We start from the raw sequence: 25594 nt of genomic DNA on the forward strand, positions 1-25594 counted from the left end.
AATCTACCCATCTATCTATAGAAACATCAGCTGGGTAATGAACTAAACTGTAATTTTACATGTTTCTCATGTACTTTTCACTGGGCTGACCCACTTGAAGTCGAAGCTGTCTGTGGCCCGTGATGTAAAATCAGTTTGACGTTACCTGCTTTAACTCCTCGGTTAAATAGAAAACACAGTCTGTTGAGAACCAAGCAAATATATAATAATTATGATGCTTTATTAAAAATATTCACTTCTAACGCTGGGATGAGACGATTAATACAACCCTGGTGTGTATGAGTGCAATGTGTAGGCAGCTAGCATTTGGCAAACGTAACATGGTGCAGAGACATGAAAGTGACCTGCAGCCTGCTCTGTTTGAACTTTATTCTGTTTGTGCCATTTAGACACATCACGAACATTTCCATGTTCATAACATGCTCCCTTCTGATTGCTTCATAATTACAGAGTTTCAGTGTGTGAGGCATAAAGTGTCATTCTTTTATTAAAACTTGGGTTCAGTTATATTGAAAAATGGTCTTTGGCGAATTTAAGGCATCGTTCGTGCTGATTTCAGGCAGTTCTGTAATGATTACTGCAAAGTCAGATAAACTGCATTAGGACAGAAACACTGAGACATAAAAGCGACACATGTTTAACACATTTCTATCTTGCTTCGCAGCCTTGACCAGGTGACCGTTGGAAGACTTGCAGTTTTGTGTGCACTCAAACACTAAAACAACCACGGTCATTTTATATGATGTTAGTGAACTGTAGCTTCAGTCACCTAAATTAAACCAAAATTACTCAAACGAAATATTTTACAACAACGAAACAGGAAACAAAGTTTCCAGAGTGGAAATACTGGACGCTGTTCAGTGATGTGGGTGAACCACGTGTCGTAATCCTACACGCCTGGGTTCAGTAGTCGGCTGCAGACTTGAGCTTTGTGTTTAGTGTACAGATTCAAGACTGACATCAGGTTTTCTCATTTAAGAAACAATATTTCTCAAAAAGCTTCAGGCTTCAACCTTTTAAGGAAAAGTTCAACTGCTGTCACCATTAGAAAAGGCCCGATTTGCAGACGTATCAAAACATACAAATCAGGTTAAGCATTGGGAATACGTGAGTTCAATTCTTCACAAGTGATTAATGTGTTTGCCTATGCGTGACCGCATTCTTGGCGATCGCGCTGCTAATGCACAGCAAAGAGCTTCACAGCGTGTTAAGGAAGTCTGTAAGAGCTTTGTGCCAAGTGTCTGGGTCGTCCAGGTAACAGGGGTGGCCTGCTCCCTTCATCACCACCACTTTGTGATTGGCCAGATTGCTCAGGTTACGGAGCGACACCTCCCCGAGTTGATGGTCCTGGTCACCGTAAACGATCAGCGATGGGACCTGGACACAAAAATCACAACAATAATGAAAGAAAAAAAAAAAAGAGCCCTTTGCAGAGTGATTTCCACTGTCCTTTTTCTGGCATTTGAAAATCTGTCTCTCTTTTATTTGTTTTTAAATTCAAACCCATAGCTAAAGGGATTTTGCAGATGTCCTAAATTTCACCTCAAGCTGGAAAAAAAAAAAAAAAAAAAGGAAAGAAGGAAATCAAAACAAGTCCTGTGAAAAGCTAAGACTAAAAGATTTTAGGTGTAACAGATTTATGTGTCTAGTAGTCAATAAGAATTATAAAAGTGAGAAAAACTACAGTCTTAGTTTTTCCAGCCTGAGAAGAGACGTTCAGATCTCTCATCTTATTAAAAAAAAATACAGCAATATGAACAAACTCTATTACAAGTAAAAGGTTATAAAAAGCATTTATTTTTGTACCAGTTTTTTTTTTAACTGGTACAAAACATCGATCAGATTACTTCATCAGAAAACCTGAAGAACTTGTGAATACAACTTAATCGTTTCCCACATATTCACTGCATCATTGCAGAAATACACATGAATGCAGTTACTCCGGCTTAGTTATTTTAGTTGTAACACACTTTGACACTTAATGACAGCATAAATGTTTGTTTTATGCTTTTTTATCATCAGTAAGTTGCATTTATTACTCTATTGTCCATCTTTTGAGTTACTCTGCTGCTCCGATGTCTCTTTGTTTGCTAAGAGATTGCTGAAAGTGGAGATACAAATACAGAGGCCTGTAACAACCTGTCACAAAAGGGACAGAGGAGCAGGTTCTTTGTATCAAGCGCAGAGACCCTTTGGGTTTTTAATGATTTCAGAATCAGAATCAGAAAGGGTTTTATTGCCAAATGTTGAGCAGGTTTACAACATTAGGAAATTGCTGCGGTACTTAGCGCAAACATACTGTCAGAACCAGATTTGCTCTGCTCCCTGGGTTGACCAGCTTCTTTGTAATTTCTTAAGCAGTTATGATGAGTGTTTTCTAATCTCCATCTTATTTCTAAAATAGCTAAATTTCATTTATCTGATTTTTTTTCTTAAAATCTTTAGGATCTTTCTTGTAAAGTAAAACTTGGTCACTTAACATTCCCCGTTAGCTGTTTAACTGTTATTTATAAAACCAACAGTGTGCCTTTTAAAACACTTAATAAAAGATTAAATATGATATCCAAAAGTATTCTCTGCAAAACATCCTTTAAAACTAAAAACACTCATTATACAGAAAAACTGCTCCTGTTCGTGCCAATCTTCTTGCTGCGTTATAATTGCTGAGACTTTAATGTGTGAGCTGAGTCTTTAGAATATTGTTTGGATTAAAATAAAAAAAGAATGTACAACTTCTGCATTTAAACTGTTTATAAAGGAAAGCAAATTTTGTTAAGGTAAGTGCTTGTTCTAAATAAGTAAATTAGACAAATCGCTTTTCAGGCTAATGTGCCTACAATTGATTTCCCATTAAGACAATTCTGAGCTGGATGAAAGCCAGTGGCATCTGTGCAGGTAAAGTCACTGTCTCTTTTAAAAAGAAGAGTTGGAAAATTGGATGATATTCGCAGCTGCTCAAGTTATCCTTTAAAAAAGGAAATGACAGTGCATATACTATACCAAAAAAGAGAAAAAAAAAAACTTTTGCAGGAGAGGAACCTACAAAGGAATATCAAGCAGAGGCATATCCTCACACACAGACTCTACCTTTATGCTCTGGTACTGCTCCGCTGTGAATTTGTCCGTACAGATGGGAGCGACAGGGATGTAGGCTCGCACCAGAGCCTGGTGCTCGAGGAGGAAGGGCAGGGAATACATCCCGCTAAGGGATGGGCTGATCACCACCGCCGGGGTTAGATTCAGCTGCTCACACACCTCTTTGAGGAAACCTGCAGGGGCGGGTGTTCCCACTGCCGCTGGGGCTTTGGCCGATTTAGACTGACCAAGTTCTGTGGAGAGAGGGGAGGCACGAGAAAAGAAGAGGAGGAGAGGAGTAAGGTTTGTTGATGGACACTGACTTATTAACGTAATTACTGTCCCCAAGGCAAACATTTTTCTTTTGGGCCCATGCTGCCTCAGTGATCTATATAAATTGTAGAGTGCCTGCCAGATCATCACTAGAGGCTGTCAAAGCATGAGACAAAAATACCAGATTCTAAAAACAAGCAGAACACGGGCTGTAACAATGACTCATGGAAGCAATTCAGTTCACTTCAAATTTGAGCCCCCATGCACATTTGACTTTCCAAACAAAGCCAAAGTCCTGATGCCAACTGCAAATACATATCCATAAATATAATGCAAAAAGTTAAAGTTTCACCTATGAAAATAGGTAAAACGACAGGACACAGCTAGCTTAAAAAAAGCTCTCATAAAAAGTTTAGAATATAAACAACAATAAGAAAGTTAAGAAACAGAGTTTTTGAGACTTTTTGTTGAAAAACTTACATTTTAAAAATAAAAGTTTTAAGCAATAAATTGCAAACAAAAAATTAAAACAAGTTATAACTCATATATCCCAGCTTATATTTAATTAATATGTTTGTTTTTCATTTTCAGAAGGGTTAGCATAGGGCCACACAATTAGGTATTACTGTCAATTAGTGATGGCCCGCTTGAAGCTGACGCTCCGGAGCGTGTGTCGAAAAAAACAACACACTGGTTCAGAAGCACTGTGTCGAGGCTTGCTTCGTTTGGCAAAAGTCACGTGACCAGTGACGTCCGAAGCTTCATTACGCACGTAACTGCTTCGGTACCTGATTCAAACGGATATAAGGAAGTGAATCGTCCACGGGATTCGTGGAGTGTGTTGATGGTGACAGATAGCGACGAGGTGATCATTCCACTGACAGATATGGAGCCAGCGAGGAAGAGAGGACGTTATGGCGTGTGGAAATATTTAGGGCCCGAGCACCGAGAGTGCGAAGGCCCTATTGTATCTGCTCCGTTTCTTATTATTATTATTCACCCCAAACAAGGGCCTTTTTGAGGGCCTAAACATGCTCAAAAACTCATGAAATTTTGCACACATGCCAGGTTTGGTGAAAAATTTTGTATTTTAATGGTTTTACATATGAGCACTGGGAAATGGCTCTAGAGCGTCACCTATGCCTTGTTAAATGCAGCCCTACGACCACACGGTTTGAGCTACATGTATGAAATTTGGCACACATGTGTATCATGCCAAGACGAACAAAAAAGTCTGTGGGCCCATTGACGCAAACCCAACAGGAAGTCCGCCATTTTGGATTGAAGGTGACATTTTGGCTCTGATTTTACCGTTTCCATGCCTTGTACTTTAACGAACTCCTCCTTGGGATTTGGTCCTATAAACTTCAAATTTGGACAGTGTCAACTACACCCTTGTGCCATGTTAAATTGCGGAGCTTTTGAGTTTTCACAATACTATGAGGCCGTGGCGCCATGGCGAATTTCGATGACTCGCCATGAAAATCTTATTGCCTCTCATTTTGTCATACATTTTCTGACCTTGACCAAAGTGAACACATATGATAAGGCTCCACCCCTGAACATATTTCAACTGCCATATTTGACATCAATGACAGCGCCACCTAGTGGGAACAGGAAATGTCATGTTTTACACTTTGGGGTACAGTATAGTGATGGGTGACATCTGCAGCCTCAAATTTCTCCAGGAAAGCCTTAAGGAGTTGGTCTTGGGTTACAGTGAAAACTGTGAGTTTTCGCGAAAGGGTGTGACCCCAGCAGCATGGCGAACTTTGATGTCACGCCATGAAGAAACAAATTAGTATAACTCAATGAAATCCAGTCTGATCAGTACCAGACTTTACAGGCATGATGTCAGACCCGCCCTGAACAGATTGATGTGCCCATTGTCGGAAATACGGACAGCGCCACCTAGTGGCAACAGGAAATGTCATGGCTTTAACTTTGTTGTACTGATTTTCACAGGTTGATCGTGGCCACCTCAAAAGCGGTGAATATCACCATCAGTCCCTCGTGATGCTTCAGTGCAAAAATTGTGACTTTAAACTGAACGGCGCACCCTGGTGGCAACGCGGTTCACCATGAAAGATGAAGTGGCTTTTGAGGGGCTTGGAAAGTTTATAGAGGCTTGAAATTTGGCACACACCTCCAAATGGATGAAGGCATTGTTGTTATGTAACCATTTTCCTTGAATAGCGCAAAATGGCTCCACAGCGCCCCCTACAATATTTCAAAACATCAGCCCCTGCTCTGTGTTTCATCTATGAGTCTGACACTTGGTAAGCTTGTGTAAGATATCAAGATGTACAAAAAAGTCTCTTGGAGCAATATCCCAAATCCAACAGGAAGTCAGCCATTTTAAAATTAATGTGTAATTTTGATGACATTTTCCCCCCTTTTCAGGCCTCATACTTTGACGAACTCCTCCAAGGGATTTCATCATATTGAAGCATTCTTCAGTGTGTAGAATCTAAAGACCTTTGTGATGTTAAATTGCGAAGCTTTTTCCGTTCAGGGAAACGGGGTGGTCATGGCGGCACGTAGAGTTTCAATCACTCGCAAAAAGCAGTAATCTGCTGTCACTAAAAAACACAATGTCCAATCTCTCCCAAAGGTCGCAGGTGTGATGAGACTCGAGCTTGGAAATGTTTGTTATGCTATTTGTCAATAATGGTTAGAGCGCCACCTAGTGGCATGACTATAATCCTGGTTGAATAAGATGAAATGTTAGCTGGTGATTAAAAGCATGAAATCCATCAATGTGACATCACATCGGACGTGCCGGTTTGAGGTGTTGGCAGTGGCTCGACGTGCCGGGGGTGCGAGGGCCCTCATAACGCTGCTTGCAGCTTTAATTTGAGTTGATTTTGCTCAATTCATTTTATCTGCCGAAGTGAAAAACTTGAAATGTCCAAAATCATGTTTTCATAATGTAAATATCATTACAGCATATGACTTTAGGAACACTTCCATGTGAATTAAAGCTAATGAAGACTACAAAAATGTATTTGGCACTATACGTACATTACATTGCTACAGTTTAGAAAATCATTTTGTTTATTGTTTTTAGGTGATAGTCTGCAGGACCCAGGAATACCTGCATATCTACCAGCTTGCAGTGTGGTTCCTGCACTCCACAGCCTCTTCTGTTCCATGCAAGTGGATTTTCTCCAGGGCAGGAGAAACTATTTCTAAGAAAAGAAACAGACTCAGCCAGCGCACAGTAACACTAATCCTCTTTTTAAATGTAAATAACAAAAGGGCTACCTTACATAGATCATGTTTTTACTTTGCAAGTTCTTGATTAGGGGTGGGTTTTGATTATCGCTTTTCTGATTACAATCCATGCTAAATTGAATAAAGTGATATTGATTCATTAAAATCCCGTGTCGATTTGTAAATTAACGTTATTATGCCTGAAACGCCAGCATCTCAGGTTAAACCTCACAACATGTCGTCAAACACCATACAGCTAAAACAGTAACTGGGAGCAGGTTCACGGATTCTGCATACAAACGTGAACACAGAGCGCGGACCCGACGCGTCAGAGTCAGATTTTGGTGCGTCGTCGGGTCCGCGCTGTGTTTGCCTCTTTTTTTCCCCGCTGGCTTCTGCAGCTGCAGGTTTCATAACTCTCTGTTTACATCTCTAATTAAGTCTCACATGTGTCAGCTTTCTTTTAATAGATACGAAATTATGGATATATACTGTTAAATGATCAGAATTGTAATATTTCTGACTGAGCCAAAACTTTCCAGATTCCAATCAAATTGAATCGGATCCTGTATCGAATCAAAAGGATTCTACAAATCAGTGACGATGCAGCCGTACTCAGCTTCCTAAGCATTTTCCCTTTCCAGTTCACAATCAATCCCACCCCTAGGTCAAAAATATGTATAGGAATTGGCCTAATCTAATATTTTGTATGAACCTGTCCAGCTGTCCAGTGATTAAACGACAAGTAGATGGAGGCAGGACTTCACAGCAGGGGCATACTCCATAATGTGCTGTGCATTATCATATGTATATTATATATATTGCTCACTTATTGTATTTACCAACATCAAGGAGTTATGAGCAAAGAAAGGCCACCATAGTGCATGTTTAAATAGGGAAAGTTTATTGATCAAAATGTATTACGCAAATACGCATTACATTTTTTTCAGCCCCCCAATCGAGAAAACAAAACCAATTACATGTTCAAAGCAACGGAACGGTGGCCCAATATCAGAGAGAACTCCACTCTTGAGTGAGCACTGATAATTGAGCAGTCCGTTTTATTTTGCAGATTCAAGCTGCTCTTCAAAATTTTCACCACCAGATGTCACCGGAGAGGACTGTGTTGAAAAGCTTCGAGTAATGAACCGTTTTTCAATACAAGCTTCAGTGCTTCGGAAAGCTTCATTTGGCCATCACTACTGTCAATAGTCCCAATTTAATATTTGCGAGCATTCAAAACAGCGAAGAGCCAAAAGTTTGACCCTGAGACTTTTAGGAGCTCTTTATGTGCCGGTGGCAGCCTGTTGCCTTGCTGCGTTTCATTGGTCATGCTGACTTTTCAGTTAAAAGCTGAGTGACGGAAGGAGATGGTGTTTGTTCCCTGACAAACGCACCTGGCAGGTCGATGGCGACCGCGCGGCAACCCGCTTTGGCCAGCGTCTCCAGAGTGCCGATGCTGAGCCAGTTTTCTGAAGAGAAGCGTATGCCGTGAAGAAGCAGAACCGACACTTTTGCTCCTCCTGTCACAGGTTCGCTTTGTCTGTAAAACAGTGGCGCGTTGCAGCTCTCCACCTGCACTGTACCCTCCGTCATTTTAACAGCTGCCATCCTGAACAACAACAAGAAAGAGAAAGCAGTTATTTCACATGGGTTTCCACACTGTTATACCTCCCATTTTTCCTTCTCTTTAACAATATTAGTTCCTTCAGGTGGAAAACCCAATCATCTTCTATGCCGCCAGTTTCTGTGAAGCTCTTCTCTTGTCTCTTGACAGAATTAAAGATCACTCCAAGAGAGGACCATATTTCTTTGCAGAGAGAGAAAGTCTTGTGGAGATGCTAAAAAATAAAATTCCCAACCATAATGGGTGTACGCCATAAAAATGCAATTATGTAACTTCATTTGCTTTGTTTTCCTTACAAAGTGCAAGCACAGAAAGATAAACTTCATGTAACTTTATGTAACATTTTTCAGCACAATAATGATCCCAAACACACTGTCAGTCTGGTAAAAGCATATCTGATAACACTATCAGTCATGAATTGGTCAGACTTCAACATTATCGAAGCAGTGTGAGATCATCACGATCGAGAGAGAACAGAACAAAAGCCGACATCCAAAGAAAAGCTTTGAATGTCATTCAAGAAGCCTGGAGAACTATTAATAGACTATTTAAAGAAGTTTGTCCACGATCCCCGTGCTTTCACAGATCAGCGTGGACTTAATCGGATGTTCCACGGACGCATAATCAGCAGACAGAAGTGTGTGCGCAGCTGCGGGTTAAACAAGTCGGATCAAAGTCCAGATTAGATCATTTTTATTTTACATCGAACTCGCCTATCTAGGTGCTTTATGCTCATCATTCAAAACACACGTGGCGACAGAATAACAACCCCCTCCTTCCCTTTTCTTACCCGACTGTGAATCCCCGATGATTAAAGGTGCAAAACAGAGAAAGTCAGACAGGTTCTTGAACCAGCTGCAGCTTAGCTTCAGTTTATCTCCCCCGGAAAACAAGAGAAAGAGAAAAACCTTTGGAAATCGTCCTACTGACGTCTAGCGTTTGTGGCGAGAATTGCGTTCATTGTGGCAGAAAAGAAAATCACAAGTTTTCTTTTTTTTTCCAGGATATTGAGCGTAATCCTGATGCAAATATTTATATATCTGAGGGGCATGAAGAAGGTTCATGAACAAGGACCAATGTGCCACTCCTCATTAATGATTAACACATGTATTGATCGGCTGTGTTTTGGGGATTAGGGCCACTGTTTGAGCAAAGGCGCGACGCTGGCGTGTGGGTGGTCGTGATTTAGACTTTTTGTGTGGATGTTTAACATCGTGCTGAGCTTCTGGGGGTATTTTTCTGCCTGTCAGGTCGAGCTGTTCGTTGTTTGAAGTTGACCACGGCATCAAAATACAGGAGATTTTAGAGCAGAGATCTCGTTTTGACCCCCATAACGTGATTATAATAGTTTTATTTTCCACCGATTCAAACAATGAAACCGTTTCTGCAGTGCATTCTCCTGACTGTCGGAGTGGTCACTGGTAAGTTTGATTAATTCCTTAGTTATTCTGTCTACTTTCATTATTTTTGGTTGTTTAAATCTATTTGGTTAAAGATGATGAGGCCTGACTGCCCAGATAGCAAGGAGACATTGAACAGATGTTGATTTTCCATCGGAACCATCAGAATCGTCAGGATTGAAATGTCAACACAAAACCAATGTTGAAACAACATTGAAATACTGATGAAACCTGACACTGACATTGAAATAACATTGATTCACTGTTGTTCTGTCATCGTTGATTGTTGATCTATTTATAGTTGACAAGGTGACAACAATCACGTTGAAAAACCATCGATTTATGGTTGAGGGGGAAATTAAAGCTGCACTGATGAGCACTTTCAAAACAAATAAACTATTTTAAAAGACAGCTATTTTCATTTTGACAGCACCACTATTAGTATGTGATGGATTTTATCATTTCATTAGTGTATACTGGCAGTATCTGTGTTAACGGGGGCCTGTTTGAGTTACCAGTAGTGTAACTGTTGCTGTTCAAACCTTTTCTGGATATCTGCTGTCTCAAACTAGCAGCAGAGCGTTGGTCCAAAGGTTATATGTGTCCAGGCTCCTGCCCAAATATTCCATGTGGTGCCACTGCTCTCCAGTTAAAACCAGGACTAAACAGATGCAGATACTGCATGGTCCCCACATCAGTCTGTAAGCATTATGTTTGTGGTTTGTTATACATGAACAGGGTACCGCAGTCCTCTGAATGACTTCCAGCGCTCGGAGGGCCGAGAGCTCGTTCCTACCTCCTGGAACTCTGCTCGAGTGCAGATTTTACCAGGCCTGAACCTTGAGGACTGTGCCACACGCTGCTCACAGACACTGGACTGCAGGTAAACAACACACTTAAACTACTTAAAGATTACAGTTTGCAAAAGGACTTTGCTTATAAATTGGCCAAGAACTTAAAACATATTCTCATAATAGATATGGATGTCATTGTCACTTTGGGAATTTGGAATTGGGCGAAAAACTTTTTTTGATATATTTTGAATTCTCTCTAATTCACACAGGGTCAAAAGTATACACCCCCATTAATAGTTAGTCAATAGAAGGTGCTTCTGATTGAAGTGCAACTTGGCAAATTGCACTTCAATTAGGGGCTTTTTTTGTTTTTTTGCCATCAACAAGCTTCTGGGTGCTGGTTTAGCTCAGTGGGTTAGCAGGCAACCATTTCCCGTATGACCGCAGAGAAGTACACCGAGGTTCGAGTCCCACAGCCCTCTCCTTGCTTTCCTGCCTCTATCCAATAAAGGCTAAAAGGCCAAAAAAATCATCTGTAAAAGAAACAGGCTTCTGGCATAATTCTGGATCAATATTTGACCACTGTTCTTGGCATAAATGCTGGAGTTCATTTAGCTGACTTCTTGGTACGGCCAAGGCTTTTGATTTCCTTAGGGATTATTCAAGTTTTCTGATTAAGCATAGTGCACAAATTTTCAGTAGGGTTAACATCAAGGCTTTGGAAAGTCCATTCCTGAAGCTTAACGGAGCCATTGCCAAACAACTGCACATTCTAAGATCATCAGTTTAAACAATTGCACATAAGTACAAGCTTTTCTGATGTGTCACAATTTTACTAAGGTCCAGAACAATACCTAAACTCTTATCCTTAGATGAAAGGAAATTAATTAGGATGTTCAGAAGCAACCCAGGAACCGCCAAGAACACCTGACTCACCGTTCACAGTTATATCGCCAAGGACTGAAACAGTGTCAACCAAGAAAGAAGCCCCCGTTTCAAAATTGACGCTTTCATGCTGACTGAGATGTGCAGCTTTCCATACAGACGAGCCAAATGCCTTCTCGATTAAAGTTTTATGGTTAGGTGATACAGAAATTTAGCTGTTTGGCTAGTATGACAAAGAGGAGAAGGTGGTGCTAGCATCATCCTCTGGTGCTGTTTTACTGCCAGTACAACTGACACATTGCAAAAAGTGGATGGAATAATGAAAAAGGCACACTACCACCAAATTCTTCAGCTCAAATTAGCAACTAGATCGTTGAAATTACCAGCAGGACAAATTCACATGAAAAGTTTTGGAAGGATAAAGCAGGCTGACATTAAACTTCTGGAATGTTTTTCCACAACAAAGTCCTGACCTCCTGGACTATAAAAATTTGTGGACTATGCTTAAAAGCCGGATCCATGCCAAGAAACCAACCAACCATTCTGAATGAGCTCTACCAGTTCTACCAAGCAGAGTGGTCAAATATTCAGCCAGAATTGTGCGAGAAACTTGTTGATGGAAACCAAAAGCATCTGGTTGAGGTGCAACTTGCTAAGGGACATTCAACCAAATATTAATGGACTCAGGGCTTTGAGAAAATCTAGAGTCAATTAAAACCTGTGCACCCAATTCTTGTTTTTTAAAGCCATTAAAGATGTATGCTGCACAACCTTTCCACCCTGGAATGAATGTCTAGCCTTGTAGATATTTATTAGTAAAAGGCTAGATGATGTGAGGCTTTCCACCACAGAATGAGTCCTTATTCAGTCTGGACTATCAACATTGTCATTGCAGCTTCTTTCCCCATAGTTTTGCCATCTTAAGACTAGAACAGTAGATAATAATGGCGGGCCATTACTATCTACTGATATTAGGTAATCGCCAGCAACATCGACATTTATAAATGCCAATAAATTTAAAAGAAAGAAGAAGAAATGGGAGAAACACTCTTCAAACACATCATGTTGCTGTTTCATAGTTTCTAAATATGAACTTAACTGTCTGCAACACATGTTTGGAGCACCAGAAACACAACAAACAGTGAATTGTGTCCCTGAAAGAAAAAGAAATCAACCGATATATCAGAATAGTCTTAAATGATTAAATATTGGTATTGATATCAATATTAAAATCTGTATCTTTACCAATCGGGGTCTAGTTAAGACAGCATTTATTTAATAATGCTGACACAGATATATCGGCAATCAGCTGACATGTCATCCCTGCCAGTATATCAGTCGGGCTTTCATTATACTGTCTGTTAAATGTTAAACGTAATATTCTTAAAAATAACTTTAAAATGTTCACCGATTAATTTAAAAACACTTTGCAGACATCAGGTTTATCCTCTGAAAGTAAAGAGCTTTGACGTGAAAATATTTCTCAACATTAGAGCTTTCAACTATGAGACTCGTCCAGTTGTCACCTGTAAACATCTGCCCTGGGTGGGTGATGGCACCAATGCAGAAGTGAAGAGAAACGTGAACTGTGATCTTTATGAGAAGAAGGGTAAGACTCACATCGGTGATATCACAGAGATCAGTGCTTCCCATCGATACTGTAACCACTGATTGCTTTTTTTTATGCAGTCTATGTAAGGAAGTGCATTGTGGGTAAAGGGGAAGACTATCGAGGCAAAGTGTCCACCACAAGAAGCGGACTCACCTGCCAACAGTGGTGGTCCAAATTTCCTCACGATCACAGGTGAGTTACATCTTCACTGTACTAGAAAAAAAGACATTGTGAAGATAAAGTGCTGCATTTCACTTTCAGTTCAGGGGTGAACAACAGCACAGCTCTATTTATAATTATTTTCCAATTGTGGGAGAGAGATGAAGAGGTGGGAAATTCAAGAAACTTTCCTGAATAACCATGTCTTTCATTTCCCTTAAAGCCAGACTGAAGGCAGAAAGCCAGAGTGCATTACTGCTCGTACCCCTTTCACTGTTGTGGTATCTCTAAATTTCACTGTTTTTAAGCCTTATTTCCACCAGTGTGGGTGCCTGTTTTCTTCAGAAAAACTGATAAGCAAAATATCATAAGCAGTCTTCAGAGCAAAGTAAGGAGCCAGATCTTTTCTCTGTACCTGACAGCGATTAAATCGTGATGAATATCTGAGTAATAGCCATCAGGTGGCCAGCAGTTCTCTAACTACACCACCATGAAGGAGGTGTACAGGTGTGCCTGATAAAACTGCAAATGATAGCAGATTTACATGTGATAACCAAAACAAATTTATGTCAGATATGTGTGCTCTTCAGCTTGTAAAAATCCATTAATACATCTGTAAGTGTTTAAGATTGAACCCAGTCACTTTCTGTCATAGTTGTCTGAATCCATCCCTCAGGCTTAAGAACAGCTGCAGCGTCTATATTATTCATCCACACTAGAAGTTGACACTCCCAGATTTCGGAGTTGTCACTTCAACTGCATTGTTTGTTTTATTTTAAACGACCAGTTGTACCAAAGTGTTTGACTAACTGAAAATTATTTTTTTTTCTCAGGTGGACTCCTACAGCTACCAATGGTCTGGAGCTGAACTACTGCAGGAATCCGGATGGGGATCGGATCGGTCCGTGGTGCTACACCACCGACCCGGAGCGACGCTATGAAAGCTGCAACATTCCCCAATGCAAAGATGGTACATCCCATAAATTACCACACATCATCCTGCTTATCTAAACTGCAAATGTGAGATTTGTAAAGCTTTACGTAAGCTTTATTTCCTCCAAATGTCTCGTAATTAGCACTTTAATTTGGTGGAACTGGAAAACTTGTTACTCGTTTTTTGGCTTACCTGCTGATAGCAGTGCACTTACAATAGTTACTGTTTCAAGTTGCCTCATGAATAGCTTCAAGTTTCATTCTTTAAATGTGCTTTAAGAAAATTATTCAGCAATTATAGAAGCTGTTAAAAAGTGCTGTTAAAAAATGTGTGTTTCTCTTTACTTCAAGCAGCTTTCACTTTGTGAGTCATTCTGCTTGCAGAGGTGTGCATCACATGTAATGGAGAGGACTACAGGGGCCAGGTTGACCACACTGTGAATGGCAGAGAGTGTCAGAGATGGGACCAGCAGTACCCTCACCAACACATCTACCAACCTGAAAAGTATGCAATCATTACTACTGTTTTGTTTGCACCTGAGTTAGCATTGTACAACATATTTTGCTGTTGCACCTGAACTATTTAAGTCATTTCTTTTTTCCATTTCCAGGTGATTAAAAACCTGCCTATGTGTATTTTTCAGGTACCCTGATAAGAGTTTAGATGACAACTACTGCCGTAACCCTGATGCCTCTCCGGTGCCTTGGTGTTACACCACTGACCCTGAGGTGGAAAGGGAAAACTGTGACATCAGCCGATGTAGTAAGAGCTTGCATTTATTGGACCTTTACTGGACCAACTCCTATAGTAGAGTCTTTACTTTTACTTTTTCAGAGAGAGGAAAAAGGAAAGGCAAAAAATCTCCATCCTTTCTTTCTTCTCCAAAATTCAGTATCTTTTGGAAATGTTTATAGGCAAAATTGCTGGCTTATATAGCGAGTAAGATAATTACTAGATGTTACTGTAATGTTTTCTCTCACTGTATAAATTTACTGGATTAAACTTGTGGCTTATTTGTTTGTTCTGTTCTTGTCAGTGGGTCCCTCAGGCAAGAAAGAGGAAGCCAAATTGATTCCTGTAGTACTCTGAGACGGTGGGATTAGAGAGTCTCATTAAGTTGCTGTAATTAAATCTAGAAAAATCACCTTTTCTGTGTTTGTACAGATTGCGTTCAGAAATGTGAGACATTTCAGGGCAGACGATGATTCTCTTTAAACGAATCAATTTTAAAAAGTGTTTTTTCATTGATTTAAGGCTGTATAACAGGCTGTGTTTGCCAGATATAGTGGCTTCAGTTGTAGTAGTAATAGTAGTTTTATTACACCCCCCCCCCCCCCCCCCCCCCCAGCCTTTTTTTTCTATGCCTTTTTGTACTGCTTTTAATTCCAGTGTATTTTTGTAGGTCTTTGTAACTCTTGCCTATGAAAGGCACTTTAAAATGTTGCTTACTTTTAACAATAGCTAAGAGTTTTATTGGTTTTTTTTGTTTGTTTGTTTGTTTTTTAAATTACATTCATGACATACAGGCCCATACTTTAAAAAATAATTGTAATTCTAAAGCAGGTAGATGATGGCCACGTGTGTTTTTTTTTATACACTCAAGGACTAAGAGAGAACGTGAACAACCAGCAAAACAAATCAAATAAACAGGGCATTAGTGTTCTCCCAAAAATTTCAACAGAAGTTGTGTAACCTGGGGATTTCCAATGAGAATCATTGACACAAGAGAAGATCACGATAAAACAGTGCCATCCTGTGGTGTGATTAGTATTATGTAACATGTTATTATCCTTCACACGTGGAAACCACGGCTTTTTCCTGAGCTTCTTGTGTTTTCACCGTCACTTTCACATCTTAATTTTCTCATGATTTTTATCCTGTTTCGTTAGGTAATTATTCTCCTCTTTTATATCTGTGTTTATTTGATCCTCCGCGTAGTTTCTCTCTGCCGCTGTAAATCAGCATCATTTGGTCCTTAAAGGTGATTCATTAAAAAATGAGGTCACGTTGTTCTTTTATCTCATGAGACTATTCCAACAAACTTTCGTTTTCTCCTGCATTTTGTTGATGTTTATGTCATCTTTAACCTGTTCCTTCTCTCCAGCTGAAGTTCACGTAGAGAAGCGCCAGCGCTCCAGCTTCACCACCAAGTGTTTCCGTGGGCGCGGGGAGGATTACCGCGGGAGAGTCAACGAGACCACGTCAGGCATCCCCTGCCAGCGGTGGGATGCCCAGCAACCCCATGAGCACCCCTTCTACCCAAACATATATGAGTGCAAGTAAGCGTTGATCGCTGTTAAGGTTAACCTTTTCATTTAGTCTTTTTTTTTTTTTGTCACAACTTGTTAGTTTGATAGTGCTCTCGCTGCATTGCACATGAATATTAATGTCAAAACGTCATTGCAGTGAGATTTCTTGCATCTTATTTCTCTGCTGACAGTTGGCAGTAGATGATGGATAGTCAGTAATTCTCCATTAAAAGCAGATCGCTCTCAGAGTGGCAGCATGCATGTGAAATGAATATTAAACTTCTTTGTGATGCTGTGATCGCTCATCATGCCAGAAGTGATTAGCAGCATTTCATTCACTCAAGGGTGGGGGGACAAGAACTTAGTTATTTCAGCGTGATCTCTGTGTCTCTACACTAACCCGGCACAGTGTCAGTGACCAATAATTTAATGCATCAATGATGAGCTGAATCTTACATTTCATCCAGGGGTTTGGAGGAGAACTACTGTCGTAACCCAGATGGGTCGGAGGCTCCCTGGTGCTTCACATCTGTCCCAGCGATGAGGACTGCTCTCTGCTTGCAAATTAAACGCTGTGCAGACGACATAGAAGCTGAGGGTATTAGCCTTCTTCTCCATTTTAATATGAATCCAGCGAACAGGCTCCTGTTGGCATTAATGAATAAAGATGACCTTACGATGCATCGACTGTATGAATATTCATATGAGGACGTGCAGGGCTGTAATATCAATGTGATGAAGACCCCTCCAGCGAGAGCCCCAAATCCCTGGAATATCTGACGAGTCGCCAGAAATTGTTTCTTTTTTTCTTTTTCTCCGTTTGAACATTTAACTATAGATGAGGACAGAATTATTAGCCCTCCTATGCAAATATACTTTAAAAAAAAAAAAAAAACAGCAAAGAGACAATTTTGGATGCTTACATTATTTTACTCTGAAACAAAACAACGAAATTATTTCTCAAAAAGCCAAAACTACTAGGGGCAGGATTATTATTCACTTTGGTCTTCAGTTCTCTCTCCACAGACCTTCAGTGGGATTAAAGTCAGGACTTTGTGCAGGCCACTCAGTGAAGTTCACTTTGGTCTTCTCGAAAAACGACGTTTGTTTTAAGTTGTTGTCATCTTGGAAGACAAAGCGAAGTCTTCACCAGAAGTGACATTATTACTTGATCTGCCACACGGGGTCCATTCCTGTGCAGGCTTCTAGTAATTGTCTTCTTTTAAACAACAATTCCTAACTTGGTTAAGTCATTTACTAGTGTCTTGGTAGTTGTTCTTACAGTGGGGCAGAAAAGTATTTAGTCAGCCACCGATTGTGCAAGTTCCCCCACTTAAAATGATGACAGAGGTCAGTAATTTGCACCAGAGGTACACTTCAACTGTGAGAGACAGAATGTGAAAAAAAAATCCATGAATTCACATGGTAGGATTTGTAAAGAATTTATTCGTAAATCAGGGTGGAAAATAAGTATTTGGTCACCTCAAACAAGGAAAATCTCTGGCTCTCACAGACCTGTAACGTCTTCTGTAAGATGCTTTTCTGTCCCCCACTCATTACCTGTATGAATGGCACCTGTTTGAACTCATCATCTGTATAAAAGACACCTGTCCACAGCCTCAAACAGTCAGACTCCAAACGCCGCCATGGCCAAGACCAAAGAGCTTTCGAAGGACACCAGGAAAAGTATTGTAGACCTGCACCAGACTGGGAAGAGTGAATCTACAATAGGCAAGCAGCTTGGTGTGAAAAAATCAACTGTGGGAGCAATCATCAGAAAATGGAAGACATACAAGACCACTGATAATCTCCCTCGATCTGGGGCTCCACGCAAGATCTCATCCCGTGGGGTCAAAATGATCATGAGAACGGTGAGCAAAGATCCCAGAACCACACGGGGGGACCTGGTGAATGACCTGCAGAGAGCTGGGACCAAAGTAACAAAGGTCACCATCAGTAACACACTACAACAGCAGGGAATCAAATCCCGCAGTGCCAGACGTGTTCCGCTGCTGAAGCCAGTGCATGTCCAGGCCCGTCTGAAGTTTGCCAGAGAGCACATGGATGATACAGCAGAGGATTGGGAGAATGTCATGTGGTCAGATGAAACCAAAGTAGAACTTTTTGGTATAAACTCAACTCGTCGTGTTTGGAGGAAGAAGAATACTGAGTTGCATCCCAAGAACACCATACCTACTGTGAAGCATGGGGGTGGAAACATCATGCTATGGGGCTGTTTTTCTGCCAAGGGGACAGGACGACTGATCCGTGTTAAGGACAGAATGAATGGGGCCATGTATCGTGAGATTTTGAGCCAAAACCTCCTTCCATCAGTGAGAACTTTGAAGATGAAACGAGGCTGGGTCTTCCAACATGACAATGATCCAAAACACACCGCCCGGGCAACAAAGGAGTGGCTCCGTAAGAAGCATTTGAAAGTCCTGGAGTGGCCTAGCCAGTCTCCAGACCTCAACCCCATAGAAAATCTGTGGCGGGAGTTGAAAGTCCGTGTTGCTCGGCGACAGCCCCAAAACATCACTGCTCTCGAGAAGATCTGCATGGAGGAATGGGCCAAAATACCAGCTACTGTGTGTGCAAACCTGGTAAAGACCTATAGTAAACGTTTGACCTCTGTTATTGCCAACAACGGTTATGTTACAAAGTATTGAGTTGTATTTTTGTTATTGACCAAATACTTATTTTCCACCCTGATTTACGAATAAATTCTTTACAAATCCTACCATGTGGATTCATGGATTTATTTTTCACATTCTGTCTCTCACAGTTGAAGTGTACCTCTGGTGCAAATTACTGACCTCTGTCATCATTTTAGGTGGGGGAACTTGCACAGTCGGTGGCTGACTAAATACTTTTTTGCCCCACTGTAAATCTTTAGAGACATCTCTCACGAGTCTTTAAAATCTTTTCTCCCTCTGCCAGGCTTGTTCTGTGCGGCTCTTTGAATTTCCTGATGATACTTCTCACTCTAATTCTCGACACTTAGAAAGATTGTGAATCCATTTTGTTTTAACTTTGATTTTGGCACAATGCTTTCTCAAGTGGCAGCTCACTTATGGGTAAATTGGAAGAGGTTTACCTCAGGTTTAACTTTATAAAGCTCAAAGCTTGTAATATAAAAGTTAAATCACACCATTGCACAGCAGCGGTTTGTGCTATGGCTCAACAAAAAGGTCAGTTTTCAGGGGCTCATAATATGTCATTCATTTTTTTCCCTTTAATAATTTAATTACCGTGTGCTAAAAGAAATGATTTATGCATTGTAAATAAAACTACCATGTTGAAAAATTCTTTCTCTGTTAAACAATTAAATAATTTCTCTGCATACCATTATTATAAGGCAGAAATAAGAAACTTTGTAATGCCCAGACTTCACCTCAAATGTAGCTTTGATTCTAAATGAAGACAAAGTGCAGTGTTGTTCTGTCCCATTATGCTCATTTGACAGTCTGCCATACTTAGTAATGGCCGTTGCAATGATGATGAAGTCTTTCGTCTTCTTTCCAGACTGTTACCATGAAAACGGAAGAAACTACAGAGGCACTGTGCGTAAAACTCGTAAGGGCATAACCTGCCAGAAATGGAACGTTAACACGCCTCACAGGACAAAGTAAGATAAACATTTAAGCTATTAAACAGCAGAGGATTTATTTTATGCACATGTATGACTATGACCACTAATTGGCTTTATATTGAAAGTGTATCTGCACTTCATACTAACATCGAGTGGATTTTGTTTTCTGTTCGAACCGATGAATACATTAGAAAATGTACTATTAAAAAATAGGCTCTATACTTTATATTTTATTAAGGTGGTCTGTAACATAATAGCTGGTAACAGTGTCTTGAGCAAGAAAAAAAGAATAATATTGTTACAAACAGAAGGACTGTCGTGTTTTCAGCATTTTTAGCATGCCTATATATTTTAAGAGATCTGTGTGATCTTCCAGGATAAACCCAAGAACGCATCCAGATGCCAATCTGACAGAAAACTATTGTCGCAACCCAGATGGTGACCATCACGGACCCTGGTGCTACACCACAGACCACAAAACAGAGTTTGACTACTGTGCCATCAAACAGTGCGGTACAGATCTTTTCTACCTGTCTCTTGTAGCACTTTATTGGGCTGTGTGGTGATGGTTCATCCAGAGTTTGAGTTTAACATTCAGTCTGTTGGTGTTTTTACACAGCTGGGGAGAAAGTGTCTATCACTGAACCAGTAGGTTAGTTGAGCAGGCTTTCTAATATATTTCAAACATCTGCAAAATATGTTTTACAGTATTGAGTCGCCTTTTTGTGATCACAGAAAACGTGGAGTTTAGTGAGTGTGGAAAGAGAGAAGACCGGGCCCATTCGAGTCCCATAATGCGTATAGTGAATGGGATTCCTGGGAACTCACCTTGGACGGTGAGCCTGAGAGACAGGTGAGTCTGACAGCTGATGGTGTTTAACAGTTATAGTAAAAGGCTTTCTGCTATGTTGGATGTAACCTCTGACCTGTGTGTGTGCAGAAAAGGAAACCACTTCTGTGGAGGATCCCTGGTTAATGCTAGATGGGTGATCAGCACCAAACAGTGTTTCTCCTCCTGGTAAGTCTGGTTCTTTTAAAAGTGCTCTCTGATTTCACACATCTAAAGTTTTTGGCATTTTTGCAAATGTTTATTCTTAATAAGCGTTAGATGAGAAAACTGATTCCAGTTGTATGTCCAGTCACAAATAAAAACAACTCCACGTTAGCATTTCAGCGTGCAGCTTGTCTGTACTGGTTTAAACCAGATGCAGAGGTTTTCTTACTTGTGTAAAATACCACAGAGAGAACAACAATGGCAAAAGACCAGAGATTATTTTGGTGTTTGTGTGTTTAAAGTAGCACGAGAGCATGAAGAAGACTGGGATCATTGCAAAACATTCATGCAAAGATATTAGAGCAGTAAAGAGAGGCAGCGTTCACCTGTTCAACTGCTCTTGACACAAATATTCAATCAGCCAATTGCATGGCAGTAATTTAATACATTTACACATGGACAAGGTCCAGATGACGTCGTTGATAGAAAGACAACGGTAACTCAAATAATCACTTGTTACAACAACCAAGGTATGCAGCAGACACACAGCAGCCTGTCGACAGCAGACCACACCGGGTGCCACTCCTGTGAGCTAAGAACAGGAAACTGAGGCTACAATTGATACGGGCTCCCCCTAACCGGACAACAGAAGATTGGAAAAATGTTGCCTGGTCTGCTGAGTCTCAATTTCTGCAGTGACACTCAGATAGTAGGGTCAGAATTTGGAGTAAACAACATGAAAGCTTGAATCCATCCTGCTTTGTATCAACGGTTCAGGCTGGTAGTGGTATGTAATGGCACACTCTGGGCCTCTTAATACCAACTGAACATTATTTACGCACCACAGCTTACCCGAATGTTGTTGCTGACGATGTCCATCTTCTGATCAAACTGGTTTCTTGAACATGACTGTGAGTTCAGACTACTCGAATGCCCTCCACAGTCGCCAGAACTTAATCCAATAGAATCTGAATGTGGTGAAGGCAGAACGGGTCCTAACACAGTTTTAGGAACCTAATTACTACCTAATAAAGTGGTTGGTGAGTGCATGTAAAAGTGTGAAATTTAAATTAAATCTCTAATAGGTCTGACTTACTGTTAGACTTTGGATATTTCTAAGACATGTCTAAATTTCTCAGTTTCTCAGTTTACAAAGCCTCAGATTTACCATCCAGATATGATAGAGAGAAAAAGCCGTTCATTTAAATCTCATCAGGAAAGTAAATAAGTAAATAATTTCCAAACTTTCAAAACTCAAAAATGCTTTAATATATATTGATAGTGCTTAATCATCTGAATGTGTGCATAGCTACGTTGACCTGCCTGGATATTCAGCCAAGATGGGAACTCTGTTTCGTGATCCTCAAGAAGGAGAACCCGGTGTGCAAACCATCCCTCTCACTAAGATTGTTTGCGGACCTTCTGAGTCTCAACTGGTCATGCTGCAACTGGAATAGTGTGTACTGTCAAGTCCCACCAGCACACACACACATGCATGCATATGTACACAGACATATACCTAAAAGTCCTCCTGACTCTTTTTCCTCCTCCCTTTCTGTAGCCCGGCCGAGTTTAATGCGCGTGTCTCTCAGATTTGCCTCCCTCCTGAGCGCTACATTGTAAGCGAGGGGACGAGGTGTGAAATTGCAGGATGGGGCGAGACAAGAGGCAAGTATAATCCTTCGGAAGTGCCGACTTCATGCAGTACCCTTCTACTTCGAATAATTAATAAAAGGTGTCTTCCTTAGAACGAGCATCTTGTTTCTGCCCTTGAAGTAATGTTTCTTCTAAATGAGGGCTATCCAGGCTACTGAGCAACAGATGGCACTGCTATTTTCAAAATCTTTCAACAGCTGTCCAACTTCCTTTTCGTTTCACTGTGCCTCTAAATACATTAGCTGCTAACTAATTCCTTCTTCTTAATCTTTTTCAAGGGACTGGTAATGAGGCTGTCCTCAATGTGGCCCACATGTCTGTTATTAGTAACAAGGAGTGCAACAAATACTTCAGAGGTCGTGTTCGTGAAAATGAGATGTGCACAAACGCCTTCCAAGCTGGAGTAGGCGCGTGCGAGGTACGTATCTGCGTAAAAGTGGTGGACCATTTCAAAACTTTGCCGCTGTGATGTTACAGGAGAAATGCAAGGTCCCCTGCTTGAAGTGGTTTCTTAACCAAGTCATAACAGAAACACAGCACTGACCATCTTTGGTATTAATAGCTGTAAAAATTAATAGAATAGTTTGATGTTTAAAAATGGGAAAGTACGTGCTTAAACTGTGAGTTTAAGAGACACTGTTTAAATGTTCTCTTAAGCTGTGAGTTTATAAGGTCCTGGTAGGTGGATTTCATTACCTTTGGGCAGAGCCGATCCAGCTGGTTCCACCAGCTGTTTCCGCCGCTGTTTGTGTTAAGCTAAACTAACCAACTGCTTGTCTAGCTTTGTGTTAAAAGTGCAGATACTTGAAACCCCCTGCAAGAAAGTGAACACAAGTATCTTCCCAAAGTGTCAAACTATGTTCCTTAAGTGCCACAAAATAACGGCGTAACGTGTTAGGACTTAACGCTTCAAATACTGATGGTTGGGAAAACTGTTTGATAATGAAAGTTACTTTAAGCAAAGCACATACAGTTATTTATATGTTCCTATAAATCAAACACAGTCACCAGTTGGATAATGGAAGTGAACTGGACAAGATGTGACTGCAAGATGTTTCTAACTTCAGCAGTGACAGTCAGTCATAACAGAGACAAATAATGACCCTGGAGTGTTGTTCCTGTGTGTCTGCAGCGAGACTATGGCGGACCTCTGGCGTGTCAGAACACGGACTGTTGGGTACTCGAGGGGGTGATCATCCCCATGAGGCGCTGTGGACACCCGGGGCAGCCCAACATCTTTATCCGCGTGTCTATGTACGTGGACTGGATAAAGAAAGTCATGGAGATGGCTTAGAAAGAGAGAGCGCCGTTAAACACAGAACTGATTATTCTGAGTGTTATCAAAACTTGCGAGACCTTTTCATGCGCTGAACATGTACACGTTTCCTCTTCTCAGATGCCTCTTTGTCTATAAAATCTATCCCTAACACAAATCCAGATTTATAATTAGAATGTGTTATATGACTTGTATTACTATTACATTACTATATTATGAAAAAAATGTTTTGTAGTAATGCATCTTTCGGGATTTCTTCTGTTATGTCTGCATTACATCTGCATGATTTAATGAATCCTTTCAGTCGCAATAACTAACATTAGGTGGATCAGAATCCATTTTTTTTCGTTTTTTTTTTTTTTTGTTGCTGCTGGCAGCCAGAAACCAACAGATATGCCAAAATGATAAGAACTCAATAATCACGCACGCTGACATGCAAAATAAAAAGCCATGCGGAAAAGGTTCATCATAAAAATGTGAGCTGCTTTTCAGTTTTACTTCGATGAGATTTTTCATTTTTATTACCACTACTTTTCCAGTCTTTATTCGCCTTTACCCTGATAAATGTTTATCTGCTCACAACTACTTTTTCTTTCTTTTTTTTAAAACCTTTTTTTGTAATGTTTATGCATCGCAAACAGGCATTAAAGGGCTTCTAATTTTGCCCGTTTTTGCACCAACTTCTAAAAAGATTTAAAAGCTTTCAAATGAATCAAATCAAATATAGCCCCCGAAGAGTCAGAGGAAAATATCGTCCCTAATTAACTTCCAGTTAGAGCAGGGGTGCAGAGGTTTACGGCACAGTTTCGGAGTTCCTAACATCCCCTGGAAATGCACCCTTTATTGCAAAACTGTACGCCTCCCCTGCTCTCCCTGGCAATGAATGGAACTCCGAAATACCTTCTTTGCCCCCAGCCTCTAAAGAAATCCCTCCTCTGCCTGTCTTTTGATGCCTGCCCCCACCTCTAAAGACATGCCTTTGTGCCTTATGCAGAACTGTATGCGCTGCACATTCTTTCTAGTTCTATAGGAGGATTTTTGTAACGCGGTCCTGATGAGCCCATGGAATTCAGCTTAAATAAACCTCAAGATCAGAGTCCAACCGAATCTCAGACACACCACACGCCGCGGAAGGCCAGTGAACTCTCTCATACATTGACACACACACACACGCATAATTTCTCTCTCGCGACCCCCCCCCCTCCTCCCCACCACCACCACTACCACCTCCTCCCCCTACCTCTACCTTCTCCCCCATTCTATCTTTCTGTGTCTTTCTCAGTAAAACTTAAACTTTTTTTTTTTATCTCAGATAATCCCAAGATTTATGTTTATATTTGTTTGCAGAAATAGAACCCGATAAGAGAAAAGCTTAGACCGCGTTCCTGTCTAACTGATGATGGCCAGTTATGCTCCTGTTCTATAGAGTGTTTGGAAACAGCAGACTGGCGGTTGTGATTTCAGAGTCATCCTGTTCACTTTCATTTAGTAATATTTATAGTAGATGACTAATGAAAATTTGTATATGACTACCAGTTCTAAGTAACTGTTGACAAAAGCTGCTGGGAAACCCGACTGAAATCTGTAATAAATGCTGCCATAAAAAAACATGCAGATGTTTTCTTCTTTATTTTGCTTTTGTGCATTTTATGGTAATAACCTGAGACATATAGGCTACGTTTGGTTGAATTATTATTATTTATTTTTATCTGGTTTTGCAAGATGTTCAGTTTAAGAATGTATTAATTACATGATGAAAGTGACACTGCAAATCACCCAAACTAATCTCCGTGCTTCATCTTTTTTAACTTAAAGCTTTATATTTTGGTCGTACGCCAACGTGTTCACCTGA

The 25594-nt window shown here is 40.5% G+C and overlaps 2 protein-coding genes across 2 annotated transcripts; one reads left to right on the forward strand and one right to left on the reverse strand.

The window, feature by feature from the left end:
* Nucleotides 1-351: 351 nt before the first annotated feature.
* On the reverse strand, nt 352-9123 carry abhd14b (abhydrolase domain containing 14B). Its single transcript, XM_080890972.1, has 4 exons — nt 8982-9123; nt 7962-8176; nt 3088-3329; nt 352-1377 (listed from the first exon to the last, which is right to left on the reverse strand). The coding sequence occupies exons 2-4, from the start codon at nt 8173-8175 to the stop codon at nt 1198-1200; spliced, it is 636 nt and encodes a 211-aa protein (XP_080747098.1). The 5' UTR covers nt 8176; nt 8982-9123; the 3' UTR covers nt 352-1197.
* A 25-nt stretch (nt 9124-9148) lies between these two features.
* On the forward strand, nt 9149-25338 carry mst1 (macrophage stimulating 1). Its single transcript, XM_080890971.1, has 18 exons — nt 9149-9612; nt 10330-10474; nt 12764-12879; nt 12960-13074; nt 13875-14011; nt 14359-14479; nt 14619-14737; nt 16080-16254; nt 16692-16822; nt 19750-19852; nt 20193-20329; nt 20436-20468; nt 20552-20669; nt 20757-20834; nt 22120-22266; nt 22372-22478; nt 22745-22884; nt 23599-25338. The coding sequence occupies exons 1-18, from the start codon at nt 9564-9566 to the stop codon at nt 23758-23760; spliced, it is 2133 nt and encodes a 710-aa protein (XP_080747097.1). The 5' UTR covers nt 9149-9563; the 3' UTR covers nt 23761-25338.
* Nucleotides 25339-25594: the final 256 nt, after the last annotated feature.

The sequence above is a fragment of the Rhamphochromis sp. 'chilingali' genome, assembly GCF_963969265.1.
Source record: "Rhamphochromis sp. 'chilingali' genome assembly, chromosome: 9".
Classification (NCBI taxonomy): Eukaryota; Metazoa; Chordata; class Actinopteri; order Cichliformes; family Cichlidae; genus Rhamphochromis; species Rhamphochromis sp. 'chilingali'.